We start from the raw sequence: 12,889 nt of genomic DNA on the forward strand, positions 1-12,889 counted from the left end.
ATATTTAGGTGTTTTTTTCCTGATGCTACACTAACAGACTCCTCGTTGCTAGCAGTGGCGCTAACACACAAATGTTCTCTCTGTGCCTTTTTGAAGCCAAGCCAACATTGTTTTTTTTTAGCACTAATGTTTCTTACACTAGCATTAAAGTTACTTATCTTGACTAGCATTAACATTTCTTTCACTGGCATTAACATTGCTTGTCTTGTAGAGAAGACAGGAACAGGTGAGAGTCACGTAGTGCTCCCTGGGTAATGTAGTTTATATAAGTTCATCTTCCAGAACCTGATATGTGGAGGACAGACAACAGTAGGCGGAGCTTATGGGAAGAATGCAGGAAATAGTGATGGTACGATAGTGAAATGTAAAAATACCAGTACTTCGTAGCAGTGAGCAGTGGCCTGCTTCCAGCACTAGCAGAACCTCTTTTATTGACTGGATTGATGAAATCTGACATACCTCAGGAAGGACAGACTCAGCTGCACATAAAGATTTTTCAGTACACAGACTGATCCTTCCTGAACTTGAGATGCCTGGTACAGAGACAACCTGCTGAGACATGACGGCCCATAAAACAACTACAATAAGGACCGGAGGAGGACCAGGACCTTGGAGACTGTGCATCAAACCATCAGACACCAGCTTAAATATGGAAAACCATGACCGTCAGGGTCACAGTTGCACCTGTGGTGAAGAAAACATCCTAGGAAGAGGGGTTAGGTGTTAGGGATAGGGTTAGATGAAAACATCAGTTCTTGAACAGCAAAAAAACAAACTGCTAGATGTTTTGACCGGTGGTGTGTTTCCACGGTGGTGCCGGCTGAGAGCATGTGAGGGACGACGGACGTGAGACATCGAGCCCAAGTTGAGTAAGCACTCTCCAGAGGATGGACGTGAGACATCGAGCCCAAGTTGAGTAAGCACTCTCCAGAGGATGGACGTGAGACATCGAGCCCAAGTTGAGTAAGCACTCTCCAGAGGATGGACGTGAGACGCGGAGCCCAAGTCAGGTCAGCACTCTCCAGAGGATCCTGGCTCTGAGGAGAGGCACACTCATTTCCACTGCCACTCTGCTGCGGAGCTGTGGCCACCGGACAGTGTGTGGTCACAAATGGACGAGTGGCTCAGTTTGGAGCTCACCTACACGGTTATAGCCTCGGCGGTCTAGTGAACCCTACACAACTCTCCCTGAGCGCCAGGGTGGGAAGAAGCAGGTTTTCATTGGTGCACCTTGAATGTTCATTGGTAAGGGGCCTGAACTAACAACCGGGGTTGACAAGAGCTGATATACAATTACACGTTAACTGTGCCTGTTAAATTTATAAACACCATTCCTAGTGCTATGTACTAACAATACTCAGACATGTTTCCAGATGAAGACTACACTAATCATGCTGAGTGTTATACAGGTGCTGGGATTGACTGGAGGTGGTTGAAATTGTTTGTGCTGGTTGGGACTGGTTGGGGTTGACTGTGGTTAGTGATGTGTATAATGTTTGAATTAATTCTCAATAAGCAATCCAGGTACAGTCCAAAGAACATGGAGGTATAACAGATATTAAAGCAGAGGATATAAAAGGTGTTAAACAGCATTAGCACAACATTTACCCAGTTTTCCATCCTTTTTTTTCTCTACACAGCCCTTAACATATAGAACAAAGAAAGTTTTTTGCGATTAGTAAGCACAGAGCAATGACTCACACCAGAATGACTGTTCAGCACACCTGATTGGGTGGGAAGTGGCACAGCCACGGTCATTAAAAATCACTTTCCCTCTTATCTGCTCTCGGGAGAAATCTCACCCGCCCGTGTTATTCACAAAGGCTTTAGACGGGACCATCCCGACATTGTCTCCTCAAAAGTTTGAATGCTCCCTTATTGCTCCTCTCTGAAAGCTCATGCAGACCGTCTCAGTGATGTCTCCCCACATGCTCATGGAGACCGTCTCAGTGATGTCTCCCCACATGCTCATGCAGACCGTCTCAGTGATGTCTCCCCACATGCTCATGGAGACCGTCTCAGTGATGTCTCCCCACATGCTCATGCAGACCGTCTCAGTGATGTCTCCCCACATGCTCATGCAGACCGTCTCAGTGATGTCTCCCCACATGCTCATGGAGACCGTCTCAGTGATGTCTCCCCACATGCTCATGGAGACCGTCTCAGTGATGTCTCCCCACATGCTCATGGAGACCGTCTCAGTGATGTCTCCCCACATGCTCATGGAGACCGTCTCAGTGATGTCTCCCCACATGCTCATGGAGACCGTCTCAGTGATGTCTCCCCACATGCTCATGGAGACCGTCTCATAGCCTACTTGTTCAGAAAAGCAGTTAATCAACAGTTAAATCAACTCCAACAGGCACACTACCCTTTCAAAACAAACAGAGACAGGCAGTTGTTGGAACAAGTTATCAGCGGCATACATTAATCATACTGTTGATGTTTGGTGGTTTTCATGCCACCGGGCTGGACTTGGCTTAGACCTAGATGTGAACTGAACTGCATTATCAGTGGTGATCCACTGTAGAGGTCTGGGTCTGGGGACTCTCAAAGGAGCAAAACTGATCTTGGGCTCTAACTTGGGCTGAGATGGGAACAAGATAAATGATCACACATCAGTGATAGCACATCCACGAACTGGAGAGATGACCGACTTAATGAGGGATATTGCAGTCACGTCAACAGTTAGAACATGAGGGACCTGAGGGCTGTGGGCCAGGACTGAGCTCTGCCGCGGTGAAGGTGCTCTTCATTCTCCTTCACTGCAGGTGGACGGAGCCTTGCTCTCTGACCCAGGTCACCCTGTTCCACTCATCGTCCAATCACCAAGCCCCTCGCAAGGGAAAGAAGATGTTGAAAACACAGGAGCATGCACGTGCCTAGTTCAAGTGGGACATAGCTCTGCTTTGATGGGAGGAGCCTAGATCGGCTGTAGTTACGGATTGGCCAAGGAAAAACCTTTTTGTTTGTTTGTTTTTAATGCATTTTGTGATTCTAATGTTTCATGATTTAAATCGCTATTTTCTGGAAGAAAGGGAAATACTAGTTGAAAGAAAAAGAAGATGGTGAAAGAGGGAGAGTTTCCAGAAAGCTAACTTGGCCTTTCACCTACTGAACCTCTTGGCACTGCATGATACCGAGTCCAGTTATGAAATGTTCAGCCCAGAGCTGTGGATTCATGAACTTCTCCATGTCTGCACCACCTTCAGCCTTGACTGTGTACAACACGTTCACTTTGTTGTCAGTGGATGTTCTTAAGTGCCTCTCTCCTTCCTTCACTCACTTTTCTCTCTCTCTCTCTCTCTCTCTCTCCTTTTCACTCAAGCATGTCTCTCTTTCTCTTTGTCAGACTTTACCTGTTGTTGTTGTTGTTGTTTTTTTTTCTGCTGTTCTCCGATGATCCCTGTGTGAGAGGAGGAATATGAGGAGGGAGTTCACGTGTCATGAACTTGTCAGTCTAACTGAGCGTTGCCCAAACATCTCTGACACTTGCAATTGGCACCTCCTGAAGAGCCTCCTTCTCCAACCTCCTGCTGGATCCTTTGATCTGCGTTGTCTGCACGAGGGCCAGACCTGAAACTTCACCCGCTCCCACGTCTTCCACCTCCGTGGAGACGCGCAGGTCGTGAAAAACACCTGACGTGATATGCAAGGTGCACTGCAAACAGGGTCAGCACCGAAACAATCATGCTACACACCTGTTTGCCACGGAGGTGTGCACAGAAGCCGTGTGTGAATGACTGCACTGAGCGGTCAGAGCGTGGAGCTTCCAGCTATTAATATCGAGAGATAGTTACAGACATGCGAGATGACCCCAGGATCCTGTCCCCGATCTAATTCAATAATAACTTTGCCTCGCAGCCACTCCAGCAAGTGATTTATTGACATAGGTATACCTGACCAATAGCGCCCCCCTCTAAAGACACACGCACACACATTCACAGTTTGTGCTTATTTGTGATGTTAGTTTTCAATTTATTATTATTATTGTTATTTTTACAGCTATCCGCCTTCCTCATTTTCTGGATTGCCGTATCCCTTCGCTTTCAAGAGGTTCATAACTGGAGTTAAATTATTAATTTACCTGTCCTAGATACTGGAACTTATTGCGCACTGCTGGGAACTCCATGACCGGTGAAAGAACACTGCACCACAGTAACATTCACCTGTGCGTAACGCAGCTGCTCCACGCCATTTGGATAAAAAAAGGAGGAATGGAAGATGGCAGTCAGCAGTCGGTAGGGGGCGCCTGACCTCCCGAGGAGCGACATTCTGATACGGCCGCGTTCAAACCGGAGACAGCGCTGACGTCATGCGCTTTCTCTCCACGCGCAGCGAAACAAAGTATCCGAGAGCGCGAGGCGGAGAGAATGGGGCGCGCGGAACGGCTGGAATAACAACATTTACAAACAGTTTCGAAACTTTGTAAACTCAACAAATAGACATGGATACCGTCGTTTTGGGGTTATTACTTACGCTCACGTCAGTCGGCGGCGTCGGTGCCCAGTACACAGCCGGTAAGTACGGACGGACCTTTAACGCACGAGCGAGGTGAAGTTGTGTCGGAGTGTTGGTGCACGTTCACGGGGGGTGGAGGAGTCCTGCACGCTGTTACACCACCCGTGTGGGAAAAGTATCTCGGGGCTTTGAAAGTGCGTAAAAGAGAGGCGGTGTGTGCTGGTGGTGGTGTTGGAGTTATTATACATTTAGAGTACTTGGCGATTCCTCCAAGATCGCAGGTAAAGGGTGCGGAGTGAGTTTTGTAAGCTCTTCCCGGAGGTGTTCCGGGCGGATCAACAGGAATGCGTTTGGGTTCACGGCTTGATTCGTTCCCCTTATCTGAACCAGAAAACTTTTCTTAAACTGATCCTTATCCGCATCGCGTGGACTGATTGTGACTGATGGTCTATCACGCTGTCGATAATAAGGCACAATAAACAGATCTTTATATGCGAGCTGGCGTCCCGTATTGAACGATACTGCAAACGTTTGAAGTATTTCTAGAGATGTCGGGAGTGAAGACCTTGATATTGGTTACGCTGTCAGACAAATCTGTATGAAAACCAAAAGAGCTTACAGGATTCGGTAAAGAGTTTCCAGCGAGTGTGGTGTCGGTTCAGATAAATAAATAAGAGCGGACATTAGGGGAGTTTTACACGTATTTAAAGTACACGGAGCTATGTGAGCGATTGTATGAACGGCCGCCACTTTTAAACTTTTCTTTATTATTTATTCACGTATTGTGAAAATTTTAATAAACAGTTTAGCATCAATAGCTCAAATATCCCTTTACTTACACTACATTTTATGCGTGGATAACAACATTTGGATCAAATTAACACAATTCAGTAGATCAAGCAGTAGTTCAGTTACAGGATTTTTTCAGCTATAGGAGTTTTTTACAGGAGCGACCACGTTTGAGGTTTGATTAAATTCATTGGTTAAATATGTATTTAAATAGCGTATTTTTTCGTTGTATAAAAGTGTAAAATGCAGGTAAAACCCCGCAGCCCAAGAACATATTTGTGCGGGTTATCGATGCAGCGCGGACAAACATTGCAGCCGCCAGTAACGAGACATCCTTTATCTCTGTACTGTATTAATAAATGCTTGTTTTCCCCCCGGTAGGTCTTGACCATTAACTTCTACTTTCAAACATTTGCTCCTCTCGCCCTATTTATCTTTCATTGGTCGTATTTAATTTCTCAAGCACATGTCACCTAAATGTACTTAGTTAACTGCAAACTCTTACTTTAATGCCGACCATCCGAAGCGCGACTGTTTTCCACATCTGCCAGCCGATACCCCACATCTCTCGTGGGGAATGTTGTCCGGCTAACGGCCAATTTAATGAATCCTAAGGTCTGACTCTCGGATTAATTTAATTAAAGTAATCAGAAACAGCGGATGACAAATGTAGAGTTGCACGTTTGGGAGACGGGAAGGTGTTCAGGATGGGAGATGTTGTGTTCATGATGAGGACCACAGGGTAATGAGGACCAGCAGCGCGAGCATCGGATGAGGCAAATTAGCGCGCTAATCCGACTAATCCGTATTCTTCCTCTTTTTCTCTCTCGTATTTGGCCGCAGTGCAAATGGGACACGCGGATAAAGGTGAGTTGAGTGTCTGCCATGGTCATCATCATCATCATCATCGTCGTCTTCCTCATGTTCATTAAGATCTGACCCCAGCGTGTTTTCCGCGTGACCCCGTGTCCAAGGCCCCGTGTCCCCTCCTGCGCGTCTCATGCAGACCTCAAAAAGCCCAACAAGGACCGACCGCGTTCACCCCACGTCGAATTTGTACAAGTGGTTTGAAATGAACGTTTTCCGAATGTCCATTTATTTAGCCGGGGACGCGCGGGGAGCTGCGGGTGCCTCGAAGGGCAAAGTGAACATTTCTTTTGTCCCGTTGCTTTCGAACAGGGAACGTTCTTGTGTTGACTTTGAAAATGGGTTTCAAAGGATACAAAGGGAGTAAGGACTGGTGAATGGCTCTTGGGGACAAATACACATCTTTCTTTTAAACTAACTCTCTCTCTGCGCGCGCGAGGGTCTCGCTCCTCCACTGTGCACGAGCGCGTGCGTGTGGTGGGGGCGGGGCGGAGTGTGTTCTTCAGGGTTAGTGAACAAGGTCTCCAGACTGACCTAAGGACACTCGAGCAGCCAGCCCATGATTTTAATGTTTTAATGTAAGGACTGTATTCACAGTCTGAAGGCGCTCGTTTCAGTTTTCAGTGGTGTGAGGATCGTCTTTCGTGTGTGTTTGTCTGTGTGTTTGTCTGGTTGAACGAGGCCTAACCTGGGTGAAGATGAAGTTGGGCATCTCGCTTGTTTTTCAGCAGGCTGCGTTATTTCGGACCTCCCTCGTCCCGTCCGTGTGAAAACGACATCGTAATCGTGCTCACCGCATGAGATGGGCGCGCTCCACAGAGAGACAACCACCAGACGCGCGCGGCTTTCAGATGGGAATTATAATACACCCCCCCCCCCCCACACACACAACCATTTTGCTTTATTGATTCTGTTTTGAGCTGTGGTTTGGTCGTATTCAACCAGACACCTCTCTCCACACACGCCCCCACACACCAACCCTCAACCACTTCACTGTTTCTTACAGTAGCCCAAATGATGATGGGGAATCATTTTTGAATATCTTTATTGGAATTACTGGACATTGTTCACAGTGTACAATTTATTTTTGTGGTTAGTCTTATTTTAGGCTTGTTTGTATTGGCGGGGGCCCTGAGATTACACCTCGATGAAGCAACATCCCGCGTGCGGAGCCCGTGGTTCGTGAGACCGAGACTGGCCCGGCTGTCTGGCGCATTTGTTCCTGTGTGTGTGTGTGTGTGTGTGTGTGTGTGTGTGTGAGAGAGAGAGAGAGAGAGAGAGAGAGAGAAGCTGTTTCCGCAAGTTTGCTTAACGCAGCACAAGCGTGAGGGATGCTCATTTTTGCATACTAGGTAGAACATCTATTTGCAGCAGACAGGTATTGTCGCTGCGCAGTCTTTCCCCTTTGTCCTTCTGCGCGAGTGTTTGAGATTATGCACGTGAAATCAATACCTGACAAAATGTGTCTGTGATTTTTATTTATTTATTTATTTTGCTGTGGTATGGATTTTTAATCTAACTCACTGAAATTCAGTGACTGCTGAATAATTCCTGGGGGGGGGGGGGGGGGGGGGGGGGGGGGGTTGTCGGCATGTTATGGTGAGCACATGTGTGCGCCAACATTTTTACTGCCTTGCATGAAAACGTGGCTGTTTTCCAGCTGTTAAAGCTTAGGGGCTCATTTTCAGTTCCAGTCATGGACTGTGCCGTTAATACACCTGGAGGGTAATGTTGAGGTGACCCATGACCCTTCAGCTTGACCCTCTGAATAAGGTCTCAGTGGATATTTGGCCTGCAGATGGCAATATCGCCAACACACACAGATGCAGAAGACGATGACCTCTCTAGAGGTACCTAGACATGGGGAGGGGGTCATGGAGCTAAAGAAGTAGATGCAGAGGTGAAATGCGCATACACACACTCACACACACCTCATTCTCTCCCTCACTCATATGCGTGAGGCTCTCACAAGCTCCTGCCTTCCTTCCGATCTCACACTCTCGTGTACACACACACAAACGTGTGCAGGCCCGGTGCTCCTTGTCAGTGCAGCACTTTGTGGATTAGAGCCGTAATGGGTGGCGTTGGCTCTGGGATTCTGCCTTAAGCTCCTTAAAGCTCAGTGACCGCCCAGAGGGGAGACCATCCCACCCCCTCACTGATCCAGGGGGAGACCATACCATCTCTCGCACTGATCCAGGGGGAGACCATCCCACCCCCTTACTGATCCGGGGGGGGGGGGGGGGGGTGAGTAGTTGAAGGGATGAACATTAGGGCAAGTTTCCTTTTTAAGCCTTTCCTGAGAAGATCGGTACACCTTTAAAACCGACTGAGCTGATTATAGTCATGAACTCATCTGCCTGTGGTCGGGGTGGAGGTAAAACAAAGACGAGCTCTCTCTTACACACACACACACACACACACACACACACCCCGCAGGTAATCTCCTTCCAGCAGGGTGTTCAGCATGTCAGAAACCACAGTATTAAGCTGGGTTTTTTTTTTCCACGTTTCTATGTCTTCAACTGCATTCAGAGCTCAGAGTCCCACTGCTGTGGGGTGGGGGGGTTGCTCCGAGTGTGACTCAAATATGAGGGTGTGTGATGGGCAGATTGGAGGATGGAGAGTGAGGCAGAGAATTTGCTGGTACATGTGTTTCTAGAGCGGAGGAATCTGGTACTGAGTGTTGAGTGCGGTCGATTCTTCACTCAGCTAAAGGGAGCACAACGGCGTTTGGGACTGGCACATGCCGGTTTCAGGTGTGTGTGTGTGTCTGTCCAGCACCACTCCCCCTGGTGTGGGAGTGTAAACTCTGTTGGAGCAAACGTTTGTGTGTGTGTTCTGGTCCATTCCTTCTGATGTGGGAGTGTAAACCCTCTGTGGGGAGCGTGCGTGCGTGTGTGTGTGTGTCCTGGGCCCCTCCCTCTGGTGTGGGGGTGTGAACTCTCAGTTCATGTCTTATTTTGCACTGTTAGAGCCAGTGAGTTATTTCTGTCTGCAACTCTTCCCAGTGTTTGAACAGAAGTTTGGAGAAAATAATCTAGTGCTGGTCTAGTGCTGAGGCAATAATTGTGTATGTGTGTAACAGAAGAATGTGTTGAGTTTTGAACTGCTGAGGGGTGCTAACTGAAACTGAGTACACTGTGTGTGCGTGTGTGTGTGTGTGAGTGCACAGCTCACTGTACTGAATTCTTCTCAACGCCTCACAGAGCTCAAGGCACCGACTACTGTGAATTACTTCTGGGGTGATTTGAAAATCACCCTGCTTTTTGCCCCTTTTGGGGTGGCGTCAGTGGTGTGTCCTGCCCCCACTGTGGACACGTCCCCCCCCCCCACCCCACCCCCACGTCTCTCTCCCACATCACCTCCTCTCCCCCACCCCACCCCCACGTCTCTCTCCCACATCACCTCCTCTCCCCCTCACCCTTGAATTCCAGAGCAATGTTTTGTCTTTTTCGTGGACACTGCCCCTCTCTCTCGCTCTCTCTCTCTCTCTCTCTCTCTTGCTCTCTCTTGCTCGCTCTCTCTTGCTCTCTCTCTCTTGCTCTCTCTCTCTTGCGCTCTCTCTCTTTTGCGCTCTCTCTCTCTCTCTCTCTCTCTTGCGCTCTCTCTCTCACTCTCTCTCTTGCTCTCTCTCTCTTTCGCTCTCTCTTGCTCTCTCTCTTGCGCTCTCTCTTGCGCTCTCTTTCGCTCTCTCTCTCTTGCTCTCTCTCTCTTGCTCTCTCTCTCTCTTGCTCTCTCTCTCTCTTGCGCTCTCTCTTGCTCTCTCTCTCTTGCTCTCTCTCTCTTGCTCTCTCTCTCTTGCTCTCTCTCTTTCGCTCTCTCTCTTTCTCTCTCTCTCTCTCATTTTTCCTTCTCCCCTTGCATTCGGCGTTCATTTACATGTCTGCACACGCACCTGGTGGCAGACACTCTTTAGATAAAGTGTGCAGGCGTGTGCATGCATATGAGTGTGTGTGTGTGTGTGTGTGTGTGTGTGTGTGTGTGTGTGTGTGTGTGTGTGAGAGGTGCAGTCTCATGCTACACTTGCAATAGTTTATATTGAGCTGCTGTGTGAGGAGTGAATGGACTCCTGCTGTGCTTTTAAACTGGAACACTACTCCAGGGGCGTGCACGTACTCCAGGGGCGTGCACGTGGTCTGCTGACTTCTTGCTTGTGAGGGTCTGCTCACTTTTTGTTTTTAATTATTTTGTTTTTATACTTTGTTTTCGGTGAAAAACTGACTTGCTTGTCCAATTTAACTGCAATGTCAGCTTTCACTGTGTGTGTGTGTGTGTGTGTGTGTGTGGGACTGACCGCTGGGCAGAGCTATACTCTTGGAGTGACTGTGTAATGTTCTCTAAATCTCTTTGTTTCTGCTGATAAATCAGAGTAGATGCCCATATGATGAAAACACACACACACACACACACACACACACACACACACACACACACACACACACACACACACACCCTGTCCATACACCCCCACCATCATGGTTTATTGCACCTCCATCCATCTTCCTTGTTAACCCCTCCAGAGTGTTGAGGTATGTGGGTTCCCAGGAGCTGCTTATGGTTTGAACCCCACACACACACACACACACACACACAACCATTCCCACATGTGGTTTTTAACCACGTTTCACTCTATTTGAACTTACAAGAACAGAGCTGACCAGCTGTGCAAGCGTGTTAAACAAAAATCTGAACTTTGCTCTAGAACACAGCTACGTGTGTGTGTGTGTGTGTGTGTGTGTGTGTGTGTGTGTGTGTGAGGGATAGTTTTACACAGCAGAAACCCTCTCTCTCTCTCTCTCTCTGTCTCTCTCTCTCTATCTCTCTCTCTCTCTCTCTCTCTGTCTCTCTCTATCTATATCTCGTTTCTCTACCTGTTTCTACCTTTCCTGGTTCTGCTAATTTGCTTTGACACTAATGTAACTTGTAACATTCATGCCAATAAAGTATTACTGAATTGAAGTGGGGGATGGGGGATAGATAAAGATGCAGGGAGGGAGAGAGGGATGGAGGGAGACTGGGGGACAGGGAGATGGAGAGGAGTGAGGGAGGGGAAAGAGGGATGAGTGAGGGAGGGGAAAGAGGGATGAGTGAGGGAGGGGAAAGAGGGATGAGTGAGGGAGGGGAAGAGAGGGATGAGTGAGGGAGGAAGGGGAAGGAGAGGAATGATGGAGGGAGGGGTTGGGGAAGGAGAGGAATGAGGGAGGGAGGGAGGGGACAGAGCGGGATGAGGGAGGGAGGGAGAGGAATAAAGGAGGGGAAGGAGTGAGAGCAGGGAGATTTCTGTTGGGTATTAAATAAAAAGGCAGCTTCAGTAGGGTTAAAGGTTAAGTGGTTGTGATTCTACTGAAATGGCTGAATAACACAACACTTAAACACACACACACACACACACACACACAGGTGTTTTTTTTTTACCTTCATGCTGCGGGAATAGTTTACTCTCTCTCAGAGGAAATCTTAATGTAAAATCTTGTTGTTTCTGTGTTGCAACCGTCCAGTTAAAAGCAGAGTGTGTTTTTGTCTCTTCACATTAAAACCGAACAAGCTGCTTTCAGACTTTACTCCAGGAAACGTCTTTCATGGAGATTGTGTCTTGGGGGAAGATCGTTGTGGGCTGTAAATCTCAGCGGGGTGCAGTGTAGGGCCACTTGTGTCTGAACGGCACTTTTCTGGCAATGGTTTTCCCAGACTTGCTCGGAGACGCCCGGAGGTTGGGGAGGTGGGGGCCTCGTGGGGGTTGGGGAGGTGGGGGTTGGGGAGGTGGGGGCCTCGTGGGGGTTGGGGAGGTGGGGGCCTCGTGGGGGTTGGGGAGGTGGGGGCCTCGTGGGGGTTGGGGAGGTGGGGGCCGTCGTGGGGGTTGGGGAGGTGGGGGCCTCGTGGGGGTTGGGGAGGTGGGGGCCTCGTGGGGGTTGGGGAGGTGGGGGTTGGGGAGGTGGGGGGCCTCGTGGGGGTTGGGGAGGTGGGGGCCTCGTGGGGGTCGGGGAGGTTGGGGGCCGAGGTGGGGGTCGGGGAGGTTGGGGGCCGTCGTGGGGGTCGGGGAGGTTGGGGGCCATCGTGGGGGTCGGGGAGGTGGGGGCCTCGTGGGGGTTGGAGAGGTGGGAGGGGCCTCGTGGGGGTTGGAGAGGTGGGAGGGGCCTCGTGGGGGTCGGGGAGCTGGGGCCCTCTTCAGGTCTGGGTTCCTGTGCTCAAACAAGATGCGTGGTGTCCAGTAGTGAATTAGCCAGACGAGAGGTCAGAGGTTAGTCTGGAGCAGGACTCCACACAGCGTTTGGGGTTCGTTGGGCTGCGTGTGCTCTAAACGTAGATGGATATTCATGCAGCTCCTCTCCACTACATCCATCTCGTGTATTACATCCACCACCTCCACCCCATATATATTACATCTCACATCCACCTCCACTAGATCCATTACATCCACCACCTCCACCCCATATATATTACATCTCACATCCACCTCCACCACATCTATTACGTCCACCACCTCCACCCCATATATATTACATCTCACATCCACCTCCACTAGATCCATTACATCCACCACCTCCACCACATATATATTACATCTCACATCCACCTCCACCCCATATATATTACATCTCACATCCACCTCCACTAGATCTATTACATCCACCACCTCCACCCCATATATATTACATCTCACATCCACCTCCACCACATCTATTACATCCACCACCTCCACCCCATATATATTACATCTCACATCCACCTCCACTAGATCCATTACATCCACCACCTCCACCACATATAT

At 48.9% G+C, this 12,889-nt stretch overlaps 1 protein-coding gene across 9 annotated transcripts in view; it reads left to right on the forward strand.

Annotated features, from left to right (window-relative positions):
* Positions 1-4,325: 4,325 nt before the first annotated feature.
* Positions 4,326-12,889, forward strand: part of ptprk (protein tyrosine phosphatase receptor type K) — a 137,480-nt gene continuing 128,916 nt past the window's right edge. For 3 of the 9 annotated variants that reach the window (XM_077016599.1, XM_077016600.1, XM_077016607.1), the window contains exons 1-2: positions 4,334-4,520; positions 6,094-6,117. In XM_077016599.1, the coding sequence (XP_076872714.1) occupies positions 4,448-4,520; positions 6,094-6,117 (97 nt within the window). In that variant the 5' untranslated portion in view covers positions 4,334-4,447. Of the gene's footprint in view, positions 4,521-6,093; positions 6,118-12,889 lie in introns of all 9 variants that reach the window. The other 6 variants (XM_077016603.1, XM_077016604.1, XM_077016602.1 and 3 more) reach the window with 4 other exon arrangements.

The sequence above is a fragment of the Brachyhypopomus gauderio genome, chromosome 9 (assembly GCF_052324685.1).
Source record: "Brachyhypopomus gauderio isolate BG-103 chromosome 9, BGAUD_0.2, whole genome shotgun sequence".
Taxonomy (NCBI): Eukaryota; Metazoa; Chordata; class Actinopteri; order Gymnotiformes; family Hypopomidae; genus Brachyhypopomus; species Brachyhypopomus gauderio.